The 25,884-nt window shown below is 42.2% G+C and overlaps 1 protein-coding gene across 2 annotated transcripts; it reads left to right on the top strand.

Annotated features, from left to right (window-relative positions):
• Positions 1-3,637: 3,637 nt before the first annotated feature.
• Positions 3,638-23,938, top strand: akap8l (A kinase (PRKA) anchor protein 8-like). 2 transcript variants are annotated; one of them, XM_072916061.1, is made up of 13 exons: positions 3,638-3,791; positions 4,389-4,439; positions 9,381-9,594; positions 10,554-11,112; positions 16,231-16,345; positions 16,428-16,477; positions 16,560-16,575; positions 19,988-20,105; positions 20,741-20,882; positions 22,440-22,545; positions 22,632-22,762; positions 22,839-22,934; positions 23,039-23,938. In XM_072916061.1, the coding sequence occupies exons 1-13, from the start codon at positions 3,767-3,769 to the stop codon at positions 23,459-23,461; spliced, it is 2,046 nt and encodes a 681-aa protein (XP_072772162.1). In that variant the 5' UTR covers positions 3,638-3,766; the 3' UTR covers positions 23,462-23,938. The 2 variants fall into 2 exon arrangements, with proteins under 2 accessions (XP_072772162.1, XP_061839819.1); XM_061983835.1 differs by having other exon boundaries at positions 3,639-3,791; positions 16,557-16,575.
• Positions 23,939-25,884: the final 1,946 nt, after the last annotated feature.

Raw genomic sequence — 25,884 nt, 5'->3', positions numbered from 1 at the left:
AAAGGCGTGGAAGCAGCGGACGTCAAAGCCGGAGACGAGGAGGGCAGCTGAGGAGCTGGCCGAGGTGCTGAAGTCGGCGGAGCAGGCCGAGGTGCTGGAGTCGGCGGAGCCGGCAGAGGTGCTGGAGTCGGCGGAGCCGGCAGAGGTGCTGGAGTCGGCGGAGCCGGCAGAGGTGCTGGAGTCGGCGGAGCCGGCAGAGGGGCAGAGGTCGAGGCCAGCCTGGGAGCTGGTGGAGACGTGGGGGCCAGCCTGGGAGCTGGTGGAGACGTGGGGGCCAGCCTGGGAGCTGGTGCTAGCTCAGAGGCTAGCCTGGGGACTGGTGCTAGCTCAGAGGCTAGCCTGGGGACTGGTGCTAGCTCGGAGGCTAGCCGAGGGGCTGGTGCTAGCTTGGAGACTAGCCGAGGGGTTGGTGCTAGCTCGGAGACTAGCCGAGGGGTTGGTGCTAGCTCGGAGGCTAGCCGAGGGGCTGGTGCTAGCTTGGAGACTAGCCGAGGGGTTGGTGCTAGCTCGGAGGCTAGCCGAGGGGCTGGTGCTAGCTCGGACGCTAGCCGAGGGGCTGGTGCTAGCTCGGACGCTAGCCGAGGGACTGGTGCTAGCTCGGGCGCTAGCCGAGGGACTGGTGCTAGCTCGGCCGCTAGCCGAGGGACAGGTGCTAGCTCGGACGCTAGCCGAGGGACAGGTGCTAGCTCGGACGCTAGCCGAGGGACAGGTGCTAGCTCGGACGCTAGCCGAGGGACAGGTGCTAGCTCGGACGCTAGCCGAGGGACAGGTGCTAGCTCGGACGCTAGCCGAGGGACAGGTGCTAGCTCGGACGCTAGCCGAGGGACAGGTGCTAGCTCGGACGCTAGCCGAGGGACAGGTGCTATCTCGGACGCTAGCCGAGGGACAGGTGCTAGCTCGGACGCTAGCCGAGGGACAGGTGCTAGCTCGGACGCTAGCTCGGGGACAAGTGCTAGCTCGGACGCTAGCTCGGGGACAAGTGCTAGCTCGGACGCTAGCTCGGGGACAAGTGCTAGCTCGGACGCTAGCTCGGGGACAAGTGCTAGCTCGGACGCTAGCTCGGGGACAAGTGCTAGCTCAAACGCTAGCTCGGGGACAGGTGCTAGCTCAGACGCTAGCCAGGGGACAGGTGGTTGCGGCTGGGAAAAGCGGAAGACAGGTGGAATTAGTCTGGCAGAGGGTAGCCTGTCTTGGTGCAGCTGCGCCACCCCATCAGCACAGCCACCAGTACTACCCCCCCTCTCCGAAAGCGGATGCCAGACGCTTCTTTCTGGCTGAGGAACAGTCACTATGGGTGGGAGGAGGGTGTCCAGGCGACGGGTAAATTCCTCCTTGCTCACATCACTGCTAAACATGCCTTTCCACAACAGTTTGGCAGGACAAGACAACTCCTCCAGTGTGGAGCGAAAAAAAGAAAAAGACATGGTGAATGGGGCAAGAGGCAGAGAAAAAAAAAAAAAATTGTCACAGGGGGCGGAACGAAAGTCACTAGGGGCGGGGCTAAGGAACTGTGCCGTCAGGTCCTTAATAATTTTGGCGGGAACTTACTGTTATGGTTGGACTAAGGGGAGGTGACGGCAAACAGACACTAGGGGGCAGTATATACAATTATTTATTTTATATATATATAGTCAACATATATATATATATATATATATATATAAACAACAATAAACAATACTACTAAACTAAGGAAATGGAGTGTGAACTAGAATACAAGAGTGTGTGGTGTAAGACTATGTGTGTAGTTAACTGAAGTGAGTGTTACCAACGTGTTGAACGAGATACGAGGAAGTCCATGGGGCAGGCAGGTTATCCGGGGCGAGAGAGAGGCGTCGGAATCCAGGGGCGAGCAAGAGGTCGAGGAACGAAGGAAGCAGTCAGAGTCCAGAGGGAGATCCAGGGGAAAGTGAGACGCACAGCTCACTTTCCAGGCGACGGAGGGTACTGCGGGCACACGGGAGAAGACAAGGGACAAATCAAGGCACGGAGAGGAAACACGAATATAGCATAAAGCTTGTTGCTTACGGTACACCATGAGAAATCTAAGTTCCCGCCACGATCCTTGGGTCCACTGGTCCTTTATTGATCTCGCCCTCATCAGTCGCAGGTGTGCAGGCTTGTCGCTGCGTGGGCGTGCTGCGTGGGCGTGCTGCGCTCAACGCGAGCAGGGGCGTGTCCAAACGCGCTGTCAACGGCTCCTCCAAGTGCTCCCGCAGAGGAGGGAGAAGTAGACTGCGCGTGTGCCGTAACAGTCCAGCAGTGAAAACAGTCCTTGGTGGCCGTGAGAGGAGTCTCTGCAGATTTTCTGAGCCCTGGTCGCGGCTTTTTGCGATCTCCTGGTTTCACTTTAATCAGTCCCCGGTAGTACCGACACACTTCGGTCGGTACCTATAAAAGCACAGAATTCGATACCCATCCCAAAGGGCACCCCTGCGGAGAGGCCTCATTGAACTGCGATACGTCAGCATGTCTTCCAAATTATGCTATTGTTAAATGATTTTTCTAAAGAAAAATGATTAAACGTACAGCTCCCACGTTTGCAGCTCCAGGGTTTATTTTATGATGCGTAGCGAAGCCTGCTCAAAGTTACATGTCATGGAAGCCATCTTACTTAGCTGTGCTATAGTAGCCATAATTTTTTCTACTGTGCTTGACTCTCGGTCCTTGTGTGGTCGTAGGTTCCAAACCCAGGTGTATGCAGAGCTGGGTAATGTGGTATGACCACTGTTACGTCTGCCATTACGTCACTAAAATTTCAAAAGCAAGCATGGTTAGAGTGTCCGGCCGAGTCATACCAAAGACTATAAAAATGGGACCCATTACCTCCCTGCTTGGCACTCAGCGTCAAGGGTTGGAATTGGGGGTTAAATCACCAAAAATGATTCCCTCACCTCCCAGGGGGCGAACCAGGGGATGGGTCAAATGCAAGTGTGTGTGTGACAATCATTGGTACTTTAACTTTAATATAAGTGACTCTTCTCTCAAAAGTGAGGGCGATGATAGATGTTTCTCAAAAAATCTGAACACTCTGTTATAAGTGAGTCTCTGTCGCCCCCAAAAGGCCAAACAAACTACTGCATTACCTAAACAGGAAACTGCATTTATGACGTCAAACCCACCCAAACATGAGTTTTTCTATATTTGTATTATTTTCTAATATGTTATATCACGTATTAGGCATTCTGGGATAACTAACTAACTAAAGACAGTTTACTTTTTTTAGACACGCTCCTGCGCAGAAAGATATTTGGGCCACAGTCCTCCCTTCTCTCATGTGACGTCACAAAGCTCTCGTCACCTGCGTTGCCAAACGTACGATCAATAATTGTATTTGTACGATAATCACCCTGCTGAAAATAATTACAAAAAAACAAAATTATATACGATACATGGCCATTAGCAAACAAACACTATACATCCATATTGTGCATTGTTTAACGTGAACCTTTTTGCCAACAGTGCTGTTTATTCGAGTGAAACTGCATTGTAAACTACACTATATATAGTCTGGAGTAATTTATTTTCGTATTTTACTGCATCAGATAGTCTCGGGAAACGTTCAATCGTGTATGTACGATATTGTTCTAAAAAAAAGCTTCTGATTACGATAATTTGTAGTTTCCCGTTTGGCAACGCGTGGTCGTCGCCATAGTCACGTGACTACCAGAGTCTACCGTTGTGTAGGAGGACGAAGAAGACGACGGTCGCCTTCATTTTAGCTCGTATTCGCAGGATTGTTGAGCTAAAACGCTAAAAAAAAACAATGGATGGAAGAAATTATGGCTCAGGTGAATATACATTGTACTTATTTTCATAGTGTATTGTGCATGAATTTCTGCTTTCAGTTAGCTTTCTAGTTAGCAACATGCTAAGTACTACGCCCGTCGCAGCGCGTGAGCTAGCTAGCTAGCTAATTTGAAAGTCAAATTCATGTTAAGTGAAATACACCAAATAAAACAACATCGACTGCATGTGTTGTATTTTAATGCAACGGTGGGCTAATCAGTCAATTTAATTGTTTTTTAGATCCTTCGTCATCAAGCTAATGCTAAGCTAACTCACCGGGATGGGGGGGGGGGGGGGGGGGGGCGGTTCATTGTTAGCTTAGCTAACACTTTGATTAGCTATCAGATTATTTATGAAATGAATTACGCAATAGTATCAAATAGTAAGGTTTGGTTGGATATTAAAATGGCTGCCCGGACAAAATGTCTCCACCATTTACCTGCATGAAGAACGTATATTTTAACGAGATCGTTCGTTTTGATTTTTTTCTCCCTTCCAAGCACGTACTTTATATCTTAAATTGCGATTCTTGAACCACGATTGATTGCAATATGTTTATATTTGTACATAATTGGGTACTCATTTCTTGCATTTTGTAGGTTTTTCCAATTGGGGGGGAGGCGGCGGAGGAGGGGGGTCTGGAAATAGAGGTAAGCATCCATCCATCCATCCATTTTTTTTACCGCTTGTCCCTTTCGGGGTCGCGGGGGTGCTGTAGCCTATCTCAGCTGCATTTGGGCGGAAGGCGGGGTACACCCTGGACAAGTCGCCACCTCATCGCAGGGCCAACACAGATAGACAGACAACATTCACACTCTAGGGCCAATTTAGTGTTGCCAATCAACCTATCCCCAGGTGCATGTCTTTGGAGGTGGGAGGAAGCCGGAGTACCCAGAGGGAACCCAAGCAGTCACAGGGAGAACATGCAAACTCCACACAGCAATGCGTCTTTAAATCCAAAACGGCATTATGTTTACACAAAGCCAGTTCATTTGGACCAGGGATTCTCAAACTTTTGTTCACCAAGTATAACCTCAGAAAACACTTGGTTCTCTAAGGCTATGGCTACACTAAGCCGGATAACCCCTTAAACGAATAATTATTTAGCCTAAGCCCCGTTTCAGCCATACTAAACTATCGTTTAAGGCAACCCTCCTCGGATAATTTTGTACACGGGTAAGTGCACCGTGTATTTCTTGAATCTCCCGCTCTTAGCTTTGTATGGACTCACTGATCGTTTACAAACTGAGTTTGGAAGTGACGTCAGAAAGAACGCGCCACAGCCAGCTTCATAACAACCGGAGCTAACCACTGGAAAGATGGAGGCTAGTCATCCAGACATGCCCGTGTTTCTCCTTCTACTACATGTACAGAAGCTTGTGAAAATCACACATGAATACCTTAAGAGAAAGTGATTGCAGATATTTCGGCTACAACACTTCTCAGACGGCAAGAGAACTTTCAAATGTCCAGGTCAACTGTGATTCTACTTACCGAAAAATGTTGTCCATTTGTCGAAGGAGAGACAACGAGAATGCGAGTTCCCGTGAATGTAATAAAAATAAAAAAAGGTACCGTGTGCTTTGTATTACCTGGCGTCGAGGGAAGACTATGGAAAACGGCAAATGCATTTGGACTGGCAAAGCAGACTGTATCAGTTATTGTCCGCCATGTATGTCGCGGACTCAACATTTAGGTCCAGAGTATATAAAGTCACAAAAAAAGGAATGGACAATGAAGGTGAAGGCAAAAGAGTGAGTGTCCTGACCAGATATCTAGATCCCTGGTTTGATTGATGTAAATGTTCTTTATCACATTGTTTACATGTTCATTAAAGATGTGATTAATTTATGATGTCTCAGGTGTGATTCACTACAATAGGGCCCCACGGCGCACTGGATTCCAGTTAATTGAAATACCACAACACTGGATATTGTTCAGATAAGTTCAATTTAAGAACTTGCACATAAAGCAACACTGGAGGTGACTATGACGTGCGCATTTTCCACGCATGCGTATTAGGTCGCGTTGCGCCGGCGGACGGAGGGGGAGAGGGTCTTAAACAGTGGCATTGTTGTGTGTGGACACGGATATGGTTAAGTGGGATTTACCCTGGATAACCTTATCTGGCTTAGTGTAAACGCGGCCTAAGTACCATCAGAATGACCAACATTAAAATACAGTAGCATAGTAGGCCTAAGTGTTCATTAAAAACAATGTCGAAGTTTAAATTAACAAGCATATTTCCTACTTTTGCCCATTGTAACATAACCCCTAGTTTGAACAGCAACACTGTGTTTGAATATAGGAAAATAAAAACATGGTACTTAAATAATGAATAAAATCCTTGGCGTTCCATCTAGTGTACCACAGTTTGAGAATCACCAATCAGGGCTCTCTAAAACATATAATTAATTGTCCTGCATAAGGGTCATATCCAGGTAATATACCCACACTATACAAAGTATAAGATATGGTGATGATTATGGCCAAAATAATAATTATTATTTTTAACAATATTGAAATCATGGTTATTAGTGAAGTGAAGTGAATTATATTTATATAGCGCTTTTCTCTAGTGACTCAAAGCGCTTTACATTGTGAAACCCAATATCTAAGTTACATTTAAACCAGTGTGGGTGGCACTGGGAGCAGGTGGGGTAAAGTGTCTTGCCCAAGGACACAACAGCAGTGACTAGGTTGGCAGAAGCGCGGATCGAACCTGCAACCCTCAAGTTGCTGGCACGGCCACTCTACCAACCGAGCTATACCGCCCCAATATGAATCACTATTATTGAATATGTGATGTAAAACATGTTTTATTGCACTTTCTAATTTAAACGAACAGTATGCAGGGTTTTTCCTGGCTCAAATTGAGGCAGAGGTGGTACAATCTTGACCATGCGGCAGAATTTTTAGACAAAAAAATGGTAGTTTTTTTTCAATTTACAGTAATATGCTGTAATGAAACACCGTAAAATGTCTTGTCATTTTTAACTAGAAATAAATATGACATTGCAAAATGTGATCAGACAGTGCAAAAAAAGTGGAAAGAATAGATTATGCACATACTAAGAACAGTGTACTGCTCACAGTATAGGACACATGTCGAAAATCATTTGTTTAAATATTTGTGGAATTGTTGAACACTTGGGGAGTTTCAAAGTGATAAACGAGCTCTGGCTTCACAGTCCCTGTTAGTGTTATGAGTGAGGCGATCCATCCATCCATTTTCTAACGCTTGTCCCTTTTGGGGTTGCGGGGGTGCTGGAGCCTATCCCAGCTGCATTCGGGCGGTGGGTTGGGTACACCCTGGACAAGTCGCCACCTCATCGCTGTAATGTGTCATTTTTTTAGTCTCATCACAACTAAAGACTAACTAAACTAAATCCTTGAATTGAAGGAGCCACAAGCCGCAGGCTAAATACCTCAAACGCGAGCTCAAAGCCGTTGTCTAGCACCCAAAGATATTCAGCGAGACTGTTTGCACATTTAAAGCGTTTCTGATCACACAAAGTGATTTTTAAGACAAGTTGACACAGCTTTGACCGGCGCAAGTTACAACAATTGTGGAAATAAACACGTCACAATTGCAGCTCGCCGTCAAAGCTCTTTGAAATGGCCGTGCTATTGCGTACAGGATGTGACATAGGGGCCTGGCCTCTTTAAAATTTTAATGCCCGCGTGTACAGGAAGTAATGTAATCAAAATGGCACCCCCCCCGTTGGTTTCAAGCGGCATGCAAAATTAATGACTGAATGAAATGTTTCGTATGCCGAGACATGGTTCGCACACAGAGGCATATTTGGCGCGACGGAAAGGTTCGTAAACCGAAAAGGACGCACATACAGGCGTTTGTAAATCAGGTTCCACTGTTAGTCATTTGCTAAGCATGGTTTATGATCCCGGCGCCTAAGTTTTGTGTTGTTGCCGAGAGCATGTCGTGCAGTGATTTGCCGGAACACTAGAGGTGGTGTTGTCCTGTGAGTCAATTCTGTGGGAAACCACGACACTCATGGATGGTTTAGCTCAGGTGTGTCAAACTCATTTTAGCTCAGGGGCCACATATATGAAAATCTATACCCAAGTGGGCCGGACTGGGAAATTCATGGCAGGATAACTTAAAAATAAAGACAACCTCAGATTGTTTTCTTTTTTTTTAATAGAGCAGCACATTCTGAAAATGTACAAATCACAATGTTGTTGTTGTTGTTTTTTTACACTAACCTATTGCAGTATTAAGTATTCTATTTTGTCCAGGGTGTATCCTGCCTTTCGCCCGAATGCAGCTGAGATAGGCTCCAGCACCCCCCGCGACCCCAAAAGGGACACGCGGTAGAAAGTGGATGGATGGATGGATCTTCATTTGTTGTTATTTATACTTTCTGAATAAATGCTGTGATGATAATGTTAATCAGTCAAATAGGTGGAATTGAGTGTGGCAGAGTTTTAAAATGCTCTCATTGTTGTTAATTTTTCAATATCAGAAGATGGATGGATGGATGGAAATAAGTAATATAACATCCTGGTAATTTGATTTTGAATGTAATTTAGTCATTTTCCTTAACCAATGTACTCGCACAATGATAATGCAGTTTATTCTGTACACATTTAGCATCATCCACAACAAAGCTTGTGAATTAGAACTCATTTCATTAATCACACATGAAGTTAGAAAGGGATACATACTGTATTTCAGCATTCCGTATTTTTCGGACTATAAGGCACACTTGAAATCCTTTCATTTTCTCAAAATGTGATGGTGCGGCTAATGTACAGATTAATTCTGTTTGTGCTTACTGACCTCAAAGCAATTTTATTTGGTACATGTTGTAATGATAAGTGGCAGTCACACATAAGAGATACATGTGCACTGCAAGATGACGTCAACAAGCAAGCCCAAAACTTTATAAGGACCCCAAAATGTCACCAATTAGGAGACATCAACTGGTGTTTTGTTTCGCAATGTTATGCAAAACCAACTTTTCTTACTTATTGGTTCCTGTTGATGTGTATTTGAGATATGCTGTCCCGAAAATTTGCGCGCATCCACCACTGTTGTCCACACTGACACCATGGTCAATAAGCTCCTTTTTCTCCATCCTCTTGTTGTGGGGCATTCATCCTCTGCTGTTGCCATTTATGATATAAAGTAGCATACAGTTTTAGCTTATATCGTTCAGTAGTTTGCTATGGAAGCGCTAAATACTACTGGTATAGTGCGTTTACATATAATTCACCTAAGGAATATTAGTTATTTTTATAGAATTCCGGTCGGACGGTTTTTCACAGGACACATTTCCGGTGTTGTTGTTGTTGCACTAGTGATCCACGGATGATGAAATACTGCTCCATTGTTAGTTTAAGCAAAGTCCGAAAATCATTTAAACAGTTTAATTCCATCTTTTTATCATCATTTACGTGCTAAATAATATGTTGTGATATATACTGTTGTCGCAGGGGGCTGCCATATACATCGCAATAAAGATTTTGATCCCTAGTGTAAAGCTGCCTAATATGACATTTCAAATTGTTTTAATAAATGTGTATGAGAGAATGGTGTTAAACTTGCAGTTTCATGTTTCTAATAGGCTCTGGGAACTTTGATCTGTTTGGTGGAAATTATAAGAACTCCATGTCGGGGTTTGGCGGCTTCGGAGACAGCAACTCCAAGAGGAGGCTCTCGGGGTCCTCTCTCCTCCAACAAAAGGGAAACCACGCAGACGAAGTCATCGCCAAGATTAATCAGCGCTTGGACATGCTCACACAATTGGAGGGGGGTATGAAAGGGGGCCGCGGTGACAGGTAAGCTGTTTTATATTAAAATTTGTCCTTGTTTTTGCGAAAGCATAAATCAAGATTATAATTATTAAGAGAGGGTGATTTTGGGGGGTTCAGATTTGTACAATTCGCCATAAACGTTTGTTTTGTTGGCCATGTTATTGGTCATAAAGTATGCTCCCACTTCTTTTTATATTAGATTGAATCAGCTGTTTTTTATACTGGGATGTTGCCCCATTTAAAAAAAAAAACAGCCCACGATTTTCTTTCTGAGACAAAAGGGACAAGTTGAATGCCACGACACCACAGGTCGTTTTATTACACCCCACTTAGCATCCTCTGGGTTTGTTAGTGAAGCAGTTTCGGCACAACAGACCATAATTTGTGTTGTTTATCTGGTTTGCATTCTAGTATGTTACCTCGCTTCTTTAATGCTGTCCATTATTTAGCTTTTTAAAATGTACACACACACATACACACATTCTCATCATGTGACCTAACCTTGCACTCTGGTTTTAGGTTTCACAAAAATGATGAGTTTTTAGAGGCGTTGACCTTTCAGTACTACAAGTTGTTAATCATTGAATGCTGTCTGCTGTACCTATAAAGATAACGCCCACAACTTGTTTGTACTTGCCACAATCAAAGTATCATTGGCTTGTTTGGTCTGCTGAAGTGCTCACAGCTCATCCTTAATAAATATGTAAATAGTGGGAATACTCTGTGAGCTCCAACTGAAAAATGTAGTTGGAAGAGTTACTGATAATATATTGTCACAGCTGATTCCTCTGTTTTACTGTAAGATGCTGCAAGCAGACTCTAGTCTTGTTTTGGTCTTTTCTGGCCTTGTGAGCTGACAAGAAAACTGAGACTATGGAGGCGAAAGAATATCAGGTGGAGAAATCCAAACCTGGCTGCCCTCCTTGCCTCCTCCCTCGCTCTCTGCTCTTCTCTATCAACCATCCTCTCCCTCCATCCCGCAGGTTTGGCCAGTTCGAGTCTTTCGACTCGCTCTCCTCCTCCCGAGATCTCTACAGATCGGGTGGCAGTAGCTATGGTTGTGGCGATGGCCGCGGTGACAACATGCTGTTGGGCCAGCGAGGAGGCTCCGGCTTCGGAGGGGGTATGGGGCTAGGAGGGGGAGGCAGCTTCAACAGCCTCTCCTCTTCCTATGGAGTCGCTAAAATGCGACAGAATATGAGGGAGTCCTTCACCAGTGGCTCTAATGGTGGGGGATGGGCCGGAGCGGGCCGACGTTCCCCCAGAAGGGGTGGAGGTGCTGGGGGTCGAGGATCTGGAGGAGGGTTTGGGAGCTTCAGGTCAGACCCCATGCCACTAGGGGGAGGTGGTGGGCGGGGAGGCGGCCACTCTCAAGGAGGTGGTAGAGGCAAGCTCCCATCCCTCCTGTCCAACCGCATGTACTGTGACGGTGGAGGTTTCCATCAGGGTCCCTCCCAAGGTCCCCACGACTTTCCTGGGAGGCATTTTGGAGGGGGCCCACGAGCTGGCCGCCAGCGAGGCCGCAAGAGACCCCTCAACAAAGTAAGTACCTCCTGCCAAACTTGGAAGCCCTCCTCAGATACTGGGCAAGAGCCCATTCTGATTCCCACCTTTCTCTATGATAAACTGGCAAGCCAGCCTGTCACACTGCCATCACGTTTAAAACATAACCTGCTCCCAAACACACTGCCCAGTCTTTGTTACATTTAACATAATGACAAGTTCCTCATGGAACACTACTGCCCTTCTTAAAGGTTAAAGAGGAACTGCACTTTTTTTGGAATTTACCCTATCAATCACAATCCTAATGGGCGACAAGACAAAAGTTTGGTTTTTTTTGCATTCTAATTTGTAAAATTGGTCTCGTTATTGATGGCTGGCAATTCTACCGCTAAATCGCTTTAAAAATGCATCCAAAAACCACCAACAATACTTAATTTGCGCTCAATAATTTGTACAATAACCAAGCTGTAGCAAAATTGTTATTGGAAGAGTAAACATTGAGGAACTCTTTTTTTATTTTTATTTTTATTATTTTATTTTTTCTGCGTAGTAAGACGTCGTCTTGGGGCGGCATGCTAAGGCATTAGTCGTAAGCTAGCTACGGAAAGAGATGAGCCAGCTTTTGATTCAGCAGCTGAATCGCTTTTGAGTTTGTAATACACACAATGCGATAGCACACCAATTTGTATTGACTGAAAAACATCAATCAATCAATCAATCAATCTTTATTTATATAGCCCTAAATCACAAGTGTCTCAAAGGGCTGCACAAGCCACAACGACATCCTCGGTACAAAGCCCACATACGGGCAAGGAAAAACTCACCCCAGTGGGACGTCGATGTGAATGACTATGAGAAACCTTGGAGAGGACCGCATATGTGGGTAACCCCCCCCCCCCTCTAGGGGAGACCGAAAGCAATGGATGTCGAGTGGGTCTGACATAATATTGTGAGAGTCCAGTCCATAGTGGATCCAACATAATAGTAAGAGTCCAGTCCATAGTGGGGCCAGCAGGACACCATCCCGAGCGGAGACGGGTCAGCAGCGTAGAGATGTTCCCAGCCGATGCACAGGCGAGCGGTCCACCCCGGGTCCCGACTCTGGACAGCCAGCACTTCATCCATGGCCACCGGACCTGTGCCCCCCCCCCCTTTAAGGAAAAGGGGAGCAGAGGAGAAAAGAAAAGAAACGGCAGATCAACTGGTCTAACAGGGGGGCTATTTAAAGGCTAGAGTATACAAATGAGTTTTAAGATGGGACTTAAATGCTTCTACTGAGGTAGCATCTCTAATTGTTACCGGGAGGGCATTCCATAGTACTGGAGCCCGAATAGAAAACGCTCTATAGCCCGCAGACTTTTTTTGGGCTCTGGGAATCACTAATAAGCCGGAGTTCTTTGAACGCAGATTTCTTGCCGGGACATATGGTACAATGCAATCGACAAGATAGGACGGAGCTAGACCGTGTAGTATTTTATACGTAAGTAGTAAAACCTTAAAGTCACTTCTTAAGTGCACAGGAAGCCAGTGCAGGTGAGCCAGTATAGGCGTAATATGATCAAACTTTCTTGTTGAATAATTATATTACAGTATTTGTGAATTATTACACACATTTAATGTTTTGTTTGTACACCGCTAGCTTGACAGTGTATGTAGTTGTAATTACAGGCATGTTGTGCTGCGTGTATCATGATCAATATTATAGTGACTCACTTGATGGACAGTTGTCTGTTTGGTCCCGCTGGCCGGGGAAGTTTTTTCAAGTTGACTTTAAGTAAGCACGCCTTATATGTCCGCATAGCTTGGCTCCAAGTTCCACATTTATACCCTCAAGTCACATAGACCTCTCTTTCGCTCTGCTTCGGTCTGCTCCAAACGTTGCTGTTCGTGCTCCCTTCTATAAGCAGCAGTCCATCCTCCGTATATTCAGGTTAAAAAAGATAAGTTTGTGATTCCCCATTTGTCCAAAAATAGTCTGCTTGGTTGTCTGTTACCACATCTGCCATGATTACAATACACTCGCGTTTGTTTCCCCAAAGTAGGAACACACATTTGTTGCCGAAAGTCGGAAGTGTGCTGCTATGGAAACGGAAATAAATGCACCGAGGAAATAAATTGCGGCCATGCATAAAATGACCAAAATACGGTAAATATTAAACATATTACACATATTGTTATGAACGTTGTTGTTAGTACATTATATACCGGTATATACTTGCAGTGTGTATACGAAACGTTGATCGAGGGTTTTGATTAGTTGTTTTATAGAGCTTTAAAGGCTACAACAGTGACTCCCATTATCCGCATTTATAAGCGTTTTTTATCATCTTTAGAATCCTAAAAAATGTGTTCTTCTGTCTTAAAATGATTGAACAAAAATTTCCCCAAAAAGTGCAGTTCCCCTTTGAGTCAGTATTTTCTTCTTTAGATTTTCTACGTTTTCATCTACAGGTTTTTGAATTCATACAAAACATGTCTACATAAAGGCACTAAATCGAAGTTATTAGAACAAAAATGTCCTGACGTGGCCCCTTTTAATATATCAATAGAGTGGAAAAACAAGTTAACTCAATATGCTTAATTGTGTTTTGTTGTGTCCAGTAAACCATATCCAATTGTATTTACAATCCGCAATGTATGTGGGAACACCGTCCAAACATCACAAAATGTCACAAATTCAGTCAGCCATTTTGAATATTCCGCTTCGAATATCTTCGGTTATTTCCGGAGATTGATGTCACTGGAGTAACGCTTCTGCACTTTGACCATGTTATCAGTTCAGTCATACTGGAAATACATTAGAAATAGAAAGAGATGTGCTGTATCATTTACAATCCCTATGTAAGACATGAACACATAAGTTTTGCTTTTTTATGGGTTCCAAGTCATAAATAAATACATAAAAAATCCGCCAATGGCGGCTCTCTATACCACCCACAACCCTCTAAATAACCAACCAAATTCCGCCAACAATCTATATACATATCATGACCTGAATATTAACCAAATATTAGCGATATTATTATAAGCGCCAACGTAGACCAACCCTTTTTTTAGCGGCGCTTTGATAACACACAGGTAAGTAGCCCTCCCTGCTGCTCCTGCATCATCGCATCTCGGCTTGTTAAAGTTATTCTAGATTATAAATCTTTCCTCTCATCTGGATATTATGAAGATTTAGCCATAAATCCAGACGTTGTTCATCTGACATTTAATTTCTGGAGAAAAACACGCACAACCGAAGAAAGTGTCTGCAGGGAGAGTTTTCCTTGTTAACCCTTCGTGTGAATCATGATTAATTCTTCATATAAACGGGAAGATATGGACATCTTATCAGTCGTCAACAAAGTACGGTAATGTTTGTTGTTTGTTTTTCTTTTTTAGCACTCAGCAATACTGCTACATAATGCTTAGAGTTTCACTAAAGCTGGATTTGTTTAGCAGAACTTGTAGATCATTCTCATTATATTCAGGATCAACAATGTAAGATTCTGGACCATCATTTGTCCCAAAGTAGTCGTTGGCTCTCACAAAGTTTGCATGATTAGCATTGTTTTTGGTGGGGTAGGGATCTGCGGTTCTTACCTCTACGTCACGCATAGATGTGTCTGGCTCGTCATCATCTTTCAAAATGGCTTGGGAATCTCTGTGAGATTGATACTATTTTGATCATATCTCTTTACTTGCAAACTTTTTAAGTCTTTCGATGTCATACATCAGATATATCTTATAGCAACAATATAGAGGCAACCTGTTTTTCCACTCTAGTGGTACTTTACCACATTAACGTTTCAACAACCCATCCGCCTGTTTTAATGATGAAACTGGGGTTTGTTGCCACCCCCTTTTGGCGTGGCTATGCATATTATACCTCCTTTGAAAAGCTTATTTTGATAAACATCATTCTAAAATACAATAATAACTGCAGGCTCGATAAACAATAATGTTAGACCCGTCACAAACATAAAACTATATCTAACAATAACAATGAAGCCTCAGTGTTCCAAATGCAAACAAATCACTGACAAAAATGGTCCCTTTGACGTCAATGAGCCAGTAAATATACTTCAGCAAAATCTTTAGTCCACAAGTAGCCTTATGATTTTTGTCAAATGTGCTTATATTCCACTTATTGCTGATCAAAAGCATGCATGATTTAGCCACACAGTGCCCCCTCCCAAAACAACTCTGAACTGTGATTGACACCTGGTCGAACTAATACAAAACTGTTTACTTCATTTTCTGTGGAACAATCGCCAATAGCTGCCGTGCCCCAAAATGTACAATCCACTGTTCTAATGTAAATAACTCAAACCAAATACATCCAATTTTCATTAAAATACATCCAATCTTGATGAAGATTGACACATTAAACAGCCATTGAAATGGTAAACACACCGTTATGTTGCTTTATGGTTGACAAAATAGCTTTAGAACTCGTGCCTAACTAGAGCAAAGCACAACATGGACTGTGCATTAATGTTGTGCCTTTTAAAGTCTTTATTTTGCAACCAATCATGACAAAAGTGTGTTGAAAGACAGGATAGTGTGTCAGGAAGCCATGGAGTTTTGTTTTTATATAATATAGTTAGTAAAGACTTTGAGCAACTGTGACTAAGTGTCTCCAAAACGAACACTTTTGCAACGCCTGATCCTAACTTTAGAAAAACCTACCTGAAATACTCTTTTTTTCTGTATAATCCTTGTCAAATTTGAAATAGGATTTGGTAAGGACTCAGTCTTTGGCTGTCAAGTTCAGGGTAGTTATTTTGAAATCATATATTTCAGAAAAAGATAAAGACGATCCTTCTTAATGTATTCAAACTCCTATTCCTCAGTGGCAGTTACAGTAGACAAATTTGGACAGTTGGGGTTGAAAGTTAAATTTTGTTGCTTTCAAAAGAGCCTCAAACTATGCCCTTGCTCCAAATGGTTGAATGCCTTTTTTCTGCATTTCAACCAAAAACGTCCTGTAATGCTAAGGGGTTAAACGTGTCCAGTTGCAATTTTACTTGACTTAGTTTTAATGTGAAGTTGAACACAAGTATTTTCCTGCTGCGTGTTGACTACCATGCTGGTGTGCCAATGTTAAGATTATACTTGCTGAACAGGTAGTATTTTTGACGCTGTCTCAAGTTTGTTTTGGATGGACTTTAGCAGGCAAAACCACAAAACGATGGCCAAAAGAAGAGGAAGCAGATGATGACACCTGCTGATGAACCAGAGTCTAAAATGAACAAGACTGAGGGCAGCGAATCAGCAGCATCAAATGGTAACATTGTAACTATGCTGTGTTTGATCTTGTAGTCATTTTTATATTGTGGTCAACTTTTTAATACTTTTGTTTTCTACAGATCAACAAGAGAAAAATGGCAATAACAATGCAAGTTCTACAGATGTGGTAGTGAGTATTAAACCATGGCCACATGTTAACAGTAAACTGTTTCAAATGATGAATAACATTTATGTACTTTTCTTCCCAGAAGGCTGAGGGAGATTCCGGTAAGTTTACAGTTTTTTCCCCACTTGATACTTAAGTCCATGCGAGACATGATATAGCTACTGTATAACATTGCCCAAGTCACTTAGGATTGCGCGATATAGATGATAATTGATATCAATTTGGATAGAGCGTTTGATAATATCGTTAAATCATGATTATGCATATTGATGACTAGGGTTGGAATGTAATTCATCCACTACATCGATCTATGGATTTGTATTCCTAAGATTCAACTACATCTATATCAGGGGTGCTCACACTTTTTCTGCAGGCGAGCTACTTTTCAATTGATCAAGTCGTGGGGATCTACCTCATTCATATATATAATTTATATTTACTTATTTATGAAATATATGTTTTTGTTAATAAGTTAAAGGTGTTTAATGATAATGCAAGCATGTTTAACACATATAGTTAATATTGTTAATAAATTAAAGGTGTTTAATAATAATGCAATCATGTTTAACACATAGTTATTATTGTTAATAAATTAAAGGTGTTTAATGATAATACAAGAATGTTTAATACATATAGTTAATATTGTTAATAAATTAAAGGTGTTTAATGATAATACAAGTATGTTTAATACATAGAGTTAATATTGTTAACAAGTTAAAGGTGTTTAAAGATAATGCAAGCATGTTTAATACATATAATTAATATTGTTAACAAGTTAAAGGTGTTTAATGATAATACAAGCATGTTTAATACATATAGTTAATATTATTAATAAGTTAAAGGTGTTTAAAGATAATACAAGCATGTTTAACACATATAGTTAATATTGTTAACAAGTTAAAGGTGTTTAATGATAATACAAGCATGTTTAACACATATAGTTAATATTGTTAATAAGTTAAAGGTGTTTAAAGATAATGCAGGCATGTTTAACACATATAGTTAATATTGTTAACAAGTTAAGGTGTTTAAAGATAATACAAGCATGTTTAACACATATAGATTCCTTTCTTTCATGAAGACAAGAATATAAGTTGGTGTATTACCTGATTCTGATGACTTGCATTGATTGGAATCAGACAGTGGTGTTAAAAACGTCCGCATTTTCGAATGGAGGAGAAAAAAGTCCTCCTTTCTGTCCAATACCAGATGAAAGTGGTTGGTTTTTGGCATCTTATTTGTCCAGCTTCCGTACGCCTTTGTATACACTTTACAAGAAATACATTGTCGGCAAACTCCGTAGCTTGCTAGCTTGTGCACGCCAGCTTTCTGAGACTCGTTTTGTTAGCGCAACTGTGCAGTCGGTCTTTGGAGTTTTGACGACAGGTACGGCGCCAGAGTCTGTTGAAATAAAGTGTTTCTCGCCTTCCAGTCGGTAATTTTAATGAGCTGGCAGCAGCCAGCGTCATCTCAGAAGACCCTCGGGTGCCGTGAATGTCAATCAAGTGACGAAAGTGACGTCATAGTGAAGATTTATGATCGCTCATTTTTAGGACTATTTTTTTAATGCCTGGCTGATCGGCTGACACACCCTCCGAGATCGACCGGTAGCTCGCGATCGACGTAATGAGCACCCCTGATCTACATGCTCCGCAAGTTGGCCTCCTGTCTGTCTCTCTCTCTGGATTTGTGTGTGTGCGAGCGGTTTGCGTTTGTTAAGGTGCCTTTTTTTTTGGTATTGCAAATTGACACTGCTTTAAAACATACTTGAATTGATGTAGAGAACGTTTAGATGTCTGACTTTGGATAAAATGATAGTTATTTTTCACATAACTTTGTCTCACTCTTGTTAGCTAGCTAGCAAGGTAGAAGCTAACACTCTTAACGAGGTTGACACCGTGTCCGACATCATGCGTCCGCTCTAAATGCTCGTGTATCACAGATGAACTGCCATGAATCCCGGGCGCGGCCACCGCTGCTGCTCACTGCTCCCCTCACCTCCCAGGGGGTGATCAAGGGTGATGGGTCAAATGCAGAGGATAATTTCACCACACCTAGTGTGTGTGTGACAATCATTGGTACACACACATAAACAAGGTCTGCTTTACAAAATGAGCAAGTTATTCATGTTTTTAATAAGAATAAGGGGAAATATCCACAAACTTTGCATGTTAGCACTGGCGTTGTTTTGCGAGGGACCTACAGCCGCCCGGAAAAACACGACTATTGTCGACTGATTTTTGCAGCCCTGACTTTTACTGAACATTACCTGAATACTAAAAATTTAAACAGAAAAGGTTTCCTCTTGTTAATTCAACCTGAAGTGCTGGTTGCACATTATTCTTATTCAAGTAAGATGTGAATGCACTGGCCATTACTTGAATGTTTGTCTGATTAATTCATACCTAGTCCCCTTACAAGAAGTAACAAGAACATAGGAAACTTCACCTGCGGTATCCAGTATTTATTTAAAAAGTTACTGAATCGATTTCAACTCACTGAATCGTTCCGGATCTTTTTGTTCTAAGTAAACAAATATCGTATCGGCAACCACAAATTATGACTTGAATCAAATCGTTGCTAAAACGAATCGTTGCACCCTTATTGATGACATATTTTATCTATGTCCTGCAAATTCGACAGCGAAACAAACATACCCTAAACGCAATGTAGTATTCTTGCCAACGGCTAATGTCCCACCACAGTGCAAAGTCACTTCTCGTCAGCAATCTTCACCTTCATGGCGTAGATAAACTGTTTCTTACAAGTATTGCCCCTGGAGGACGAATAATAGCTAAACATGAGACACTACACATTGTAGAAAGATATGCTAACTGCAAGCTAGGCCTCTTCAATGTAGTGATACTAAGTAGTAAAGTTCCAAGTCGATACAGTGGTTAATACGACATGATTTACTATCACAAAATCTTTTGTTGTTTTGTTATTGTTTACACATAAAAAGGCCCTGGACACAGAAGGGCTGTAGGGCATAACCCGAAGGATTTAAAACCAGTAGGTCATAATTAAAAAATTAATCATTCAATGATCTTGAAAATTTAAGTATCAATATTAGCGTTGGTGTGCCCAATACTGCCCCTTTAACTACTTTGTATTGGATTGATACCCAAATGTGTAGTATTACCCAAAACTAATGTAAAGTATCCAAACAGAAGAAAAAGTACTTATTACTTTTTTAACAGAAGTGTACATAGTGACAACAGAAAGTAACCAGATATTAACTGTAATTCAATTACAATGATTTAAGTAGAATAATAGTTTTGAGAAAATAATACAACAGGAAATGGTGCAATATGTTACCACAACTAAATTAGGAACCTTCGTAACCCGTTTTCAAATGGTTCTATTATCATTTATCCACCAAATAGTATATTGGGATATAAATTGGTATTGCAGAAGGCTGCAGTATATTTCGCAATATAGATTTTAGGCCATATCGCCCATCTCAGTGTTGCTGGGTCTTGGCACAACTTAAAGTTCTGCACTTCCTCTCAGGTGCACCAAAACAGGAGAGTGCTGATGTGAATACAAATCCAGAGGACAAACAAACACCTTCTCGGTCCCAAACAAAAAGAAAAGCCAAAATGAAGAAAAAGAGGGGCTTCCAGGAAAGGTGAGTAGTTCATTATCTAGATATAAAGGGGAATATACATTTTTTTTTTCTGTAGTATTTAACATAACATAATGCTTGCTTTCAGGCTGTTTGAGTTGCCCATGTTGCCATTCCACTGTACAGACCACTTCAGGGTTTCCCCTTGATTGCCTAGATACCTGTGGTGGTGTGGCTAGGGGGGTGGTCAATGTGCAAATGTTTTCTTTAAAAAGGCAAAAAAAAGAGTATTTACATTTGAAACAAAACTGGTATTATTAATCATAGTATTAGCATATATTTTTTCCTACATATCGTTTTTCAATGATAGTAATAACATATTTTTTCCTACATATCGTTTTTCTCTATTTTTCAATTGTTTCTGCTTTTTGTACGATGTACTTTGTTGATGGAGACAGTGTATGTGCACCACTTGTTGGAATTGGCAATAAAAGCTAAAAGGAACGTCTGATTTTGTGTCTCTTCTGGACGCTATAATACATTATATTACTTTATTTTGTTTTTTTATGTAAAAACGCATATTTAAGGTGTGGCGGCTAAAATGTTGCTGTGGCGGCTGAAATGTTGCTGTGGCGCACAGCCACAATCAATTACATTAAGAGAAACCCCCTGCATTTTCATCTTTCCCACTTTTCCAGGGTGATGTTTGCATGCTCTATCTGCAAGTTTCGCTCATTCTACAAGGAGGAAATGGAAACTCATCTCGATAGTCGCTTCCACAAGGACCACTTCAAGTTCCTTTCCGGCCAGCTGTCTAAGCCGACCACCGACTTTCTCCAGGTGACTGACGACTTGCACCATCACACACAGCGCTAAATATATACAGAGCTTCTATATTTGCCGGACGCCGCAACAAATCTGTTCAGTTTAGCTAAAATCTGCTTGTGTGGGCCAGGAAATTATGCACAAACACAAAATATATTTTCCGGTTTACTTTCAAAGTAAAATACTCAGTTTTCAAGGCAGATCCTATTTTACACTTGGAAAAGTCCCAATGGGCGGCGACAAACAAAGTTAACTTGTGAAAGGTTTTTAGACTGTAATTTAAACCTTGTTTACACAAATGGATGGCGACGTGCTGCCCAAATTAAAGAATAATACACAGCCACTTCCCGGGCAGCTATAAAGGGATTTGGGGGGGTTGTGTCAAATAACAGCTGATACAGAGATCAGAAAAACAGGGGAGTGGTGTTTGTGACATAATCGCCAGGGATGATGTTACTGTTGTATAGTTGCTTGCCACAAAAAATAAAGTTGTTTATCAAGGTAAAACTGTCGTCTGTGTTGCCGTTCAGCACCTTTTATTAATGGCAGGACCGAGTTTATTTGCTTCTGCTTGTGGTTCGCTTTATTACAACTTCTATTATCACGTGATTACGGACGGATTCGCGGAATCTTGTAAAAGTCTGCGCTATTTTGCTGCCTTTCCGCATCCAGTGGAAATCTGTAGTAACTTCACAAGTTTGTTTATACTGTGCACAATATCAAAAGTACAGATTGATTCATGTATATTATAACTAAGAACAAAGTACCATTTAAAAACGTAATATTGGTAAACTGCCTTTTTTTAGGAAAAATGCATCCCCGGGAAGTAGGAGCCATTAATTATAAATCAAATATTTTCATAGCTAGAGCATAAAAAAACCTGTTTACTACATTTTCACCATAATATTTACCTTCTCGACATTAAATAACACCCTTTGGTCACCTTTTAAACTCTTTTTTTAATGCAATGTAGTCAGTCAAATCAGTAGCCACGATACTAATCAACGCACTCTGATTGGTTTGGTCTCATGTAGTGGCCAGTACTACTAGTGTTGATATTTCTAGTTCACTTAGTCATTTTTTATTCTTGAAAATGCTTAATTAGGGCAAAAATGTTGTAAAATTTGCTTTTAAAAAATTGGCAATGTGGTGGAGCCGCAATATTTAAAGTGTGTTGTGGTGAGGGACAACTGTACATGTCTTTCATCGCTTGATGCTTAATTTATTGATCCATCCAGATGTAAATAAAATATGTGCTTCCACACTTCTATTTCTTGCGAAAGTAGAAGGAAGTGGAAGCAGCCAGTTTGAAAAGTCCACTTCAGTGATGTTACATTTTGTACAAAGTAATTGTTCTTAGGAGTGTATGGATCCACTTTATCACTTTCTGCTATTTTTTCATGATCTGACTTGTATATTTCCTTTTAAGCCTTTTATAATATGCCCACAAAGTGCCAGTAGGCAGGTTGTAGTTAACTTGTACTATGATTGAAATCACCTTATGTTATGTTACAGCTGACATGGCATCTGTAAAGCCAAGGCGCATGAATGAACATGTAATTTACCTCCTAGGAATACTTGCTCAACAAGTTCGAGAAGACACAACAAATGGTAAGTCAGCTGGAGAACCACAGCGCAGCCATATGTCAGGTGTATCGAGACCAGGACCTCACCAAGGGTAAGCAGAATAAGCTGTGGGGGATGTCACACAATTGCTAATTGCATGTATATTTGATTTTATTTTTTTTATCCACTATGTTGCAGATATCGGTATGGAGCACTTCTTAAAGAAAGTGGAAGCTGCCCACTGCAGTGCATGTGATGTGTTTATTCCAATGGAGCTCCACATGATTCAGAAACACATCAAGTCCCATGACCATAACTACAACCGCAAGGTATGCTTTGTTGGTGATACCTTTTTGTTACGCAAAGCGGACTCCATGCCTGACTGGTCCTGTTTTGTGATCCAAGGGAATGATGGAGCAGGCCAAGAGAGGAAGCCTGTCTGTTGCTCGCAGCATCGTCAACCATAAGGTTATTGGAAAGAAGCTGGAAAGCTACCTCAAGGTACGTGGTGTCATGCAGCTCAAAATCTAGAGACCTCTTCTGAGCCCTAAACATTCGCCACATTTGAAACTATGCATTCACTGACAGCCTTGTTCCTTTTCTAGGGAGAAAACCCATTCACCAGAAACCAGGACGGCGAGGATGCCTCTGACATGATGGTGGTGGATGCAACAGATGACCAGACAACGTCGATTAAAGAAGAGACCGAATCGGAAGAGGTGCTCGTCCAGCAGCCAGCCGAGTTAGAAGCACCCAAGGAAATAACAATGGAAGAAGGAGGGAATGGGGATGAGCTAGTAGGGAATGAGGATGAGCCAGGCGTGGAAGGAACCGTGGAAGAAGGGAACCCGGAGAATGAGTTGGAAGAGGAAGGCTTTGAAGTTGAAGGAGAAGGAGAGGGAGAGGACGGATACGTCGCATACGTGGTCCATGATGAAGTGACCGAAGACGATGAATATGCGGTGGATTTTGAAGAGGATGAAGTTAAAGCGGCAAAGGCTGAGGAGGAAGCTGAGCAAAAAGAATGACTTTTATATGAGTCCCTTCCCATTTAAATTAAGCAGTATGAGAATAAAACCCCTTGCTTTTTCCCACTCTTTATTCTACCTTCTCAACTCGAAAGTTAGTGTATATGTTGTGGACCATGGAAAAATTTAACACAACCTCTAGGTTTATAGCAGTCCCTCAAACAAGTCACCATACAAGTTATTGCTTTTAGTTTTTTTTGTGTGCCTTTTGTTCAATGTATTCTTAAATTACATGTTTTATAGTTTGTTTTAAGGCATTTTGTGTGTTGTGTAGGTCAAGTTTTCCTGGGGTTCTACACAGCTTTTTTGTCCATTGCTGGTGTACATGAGTTAATTGACGGAGGAGTTGAATAGTTTTTTTTATTTTCTTTGTTCTTATGTCAAATTGATCAGTGATGTGTCTAAAGGGTCTCGATAATTACCATGGCTATGGAAGTTAACTGCTCTATTGTGAAATGAATAAACTTGACAAAACAACCTGTTTGTGGTGTTTGAAAAGCTTGACACAATGTACAGCAATTTAGGGGATTGTGGCAATCAACATACACTTTCTTAATAGGCCACAAGCACGTTTTGCTTATAATAGCATTTATTGTACAGCGTATGAACATTATGTACATTTGCACAACCTTGTACAGCGTATGAATATTAGGTACATTTGCACAATCTAAAATCCATTCACTTGAGTAGCTATCAAAAATACTTTATGTAAAACACCCATAATCTTGCTTTTGAGATTTAATTTCTGGGGTTTTAAAGCATAAAGTGGACCACAGGACTTTATGGGAGATGCTAACCATATTATAGTCCGTTCAATCATAGGGAACTCCTTGACACATTTAGAAATGTTAACCCCCAAGTTTTATTGTTGGATATAAGAATACATTTGTTTTGGGGTTTTTATTACCTAATTTTTACTCAACTGTTTTATTTTGTAAATTTTAGTCTGCAAATCAAAATATACTTGGTTTCTCGACCAACTATGATAACACGAATTCAAAAGAACACATCCAGTAGCAAATAATACTAATTTGATTAATATTAACATTGTATTATGTAACACAGAGATGCTACCTCAGTAGAATTGCTAGCTGTTCAAAGTCGGGCCCTGGGGTGGACCACTCATCTGTGCATCAGTTGATGACGTCTCTGCGCTGCTGACTTGTCTCCACTCAAGATGATCTCCTGCTGACCCCACTATGGACTGGACTCTCACACTATGAACTAGATCTACTCGACGTCCATTGCACCAGTCGCCTGGGGCTCTATTTATAGGCTAGAGTACACAAATGAGTTTTAAGATGGGACTTAAATGCTTCTACTGAGGTAGCATCTCTAACTGTTACCGGGAGGGCATTCCACAGTACTGGAGCCCGAATAGAAAAAGCTATATAGCCCGCAGACTTTTTTTGGGCTCTGGGAATCACTAATAAGCCGGAGTTCTTTGAACGCATACCAAAGACTATACAAACGGGACCCATTACCTCCCTGCTTGGCACTCAGCATCAAGGGTTGGAATTGGGGGTTAAATCACCAAGCATGATTCCTGGGCACGGCCACTGCTGCTGCTCACTGCTCCCCTCACCCACCAGGGGGGTGAGGGTGATGGGTCCAATGCAGAGGTCAATCTCACCACACCTAGTGTGTGTGACAATCATTGGTACTTTAACTTGCCCCGCTGCCTTGTGGGTTAGTCTGGGAAGACAAAAGGCTAGGGGAGCACACCCTGAGAGAAAAGCAAGTGCTGGTAGGCGGTCCTCCGACAGATCGGAGCTCCGGCAGCCTCCTGCAGCTGTGAGGAGGTGCCGGTCGTCCTGGGTTTCCCTTGCCACCGGATACAACTCCCCACAGTGAAGAAGTGACGTTGGAGTCTGCACGTCTCCCTTGTCGAAAAAGACCTCAACGGCGGAGTGGACGGATGATGGTTGCATAGAAGCTCCACAACGGTCACAAAGGCGGAAGAAGGCTGCAGCAAAGATGGGCCCCCAATTGTCTTGGTCTCCATGCCATTGGACCCTGGCCTTCTCTTTGCCAAGGACAGTGTGGTGGCTGTCTGTGCACCAGTCTCCCCACTTTAAAAGATTTCACGCACAGGCGTTCTCCTGAAGGAAATCCCACCAACAGGAGGACAATCATACTCGTTTCGAGTGATCGCCGACGACGAACTTTAACTAGATCCACTTGACGTCTATTACACCGGTCGCCCAGGGGTGGGAGTCCCACATCTGCGGTCCCCTCCAAGGTTTCTCATTGTATCCCTTTGGGTTGAGTTTTTTTCTTGCCCTGATGCATGTCGTTGTGGCTTGTGCAGCCATACTAGCCAACCTTGAGACCTCCGAATTCTGGAGATGGTAGCGGCGGTTAGTGATGGGTCCGGCAACACCGATGCATGGGCGCATGCGTCGAGCTCATAGAGCAAAACC

This window comes from Nerophis lumbriciformis, linkage group LG25, assembly GCF_033978685.3.
Source record: "Nerophis lumbriciformis linkage group LG25, RoL_Nlum_v2.1, whole genome shotgun sequence".
NCBI lineage: Eukaryota > Metazoa > Chordata > Actinopteri > Syngnathiformes > Syngnathidae > Nerophis > Nerophis lumbriciformis.
Note: the sequence above shows the minus strand (reverse complement) of the source record. Positions and strands in the feature narration are given on the sequence as shown.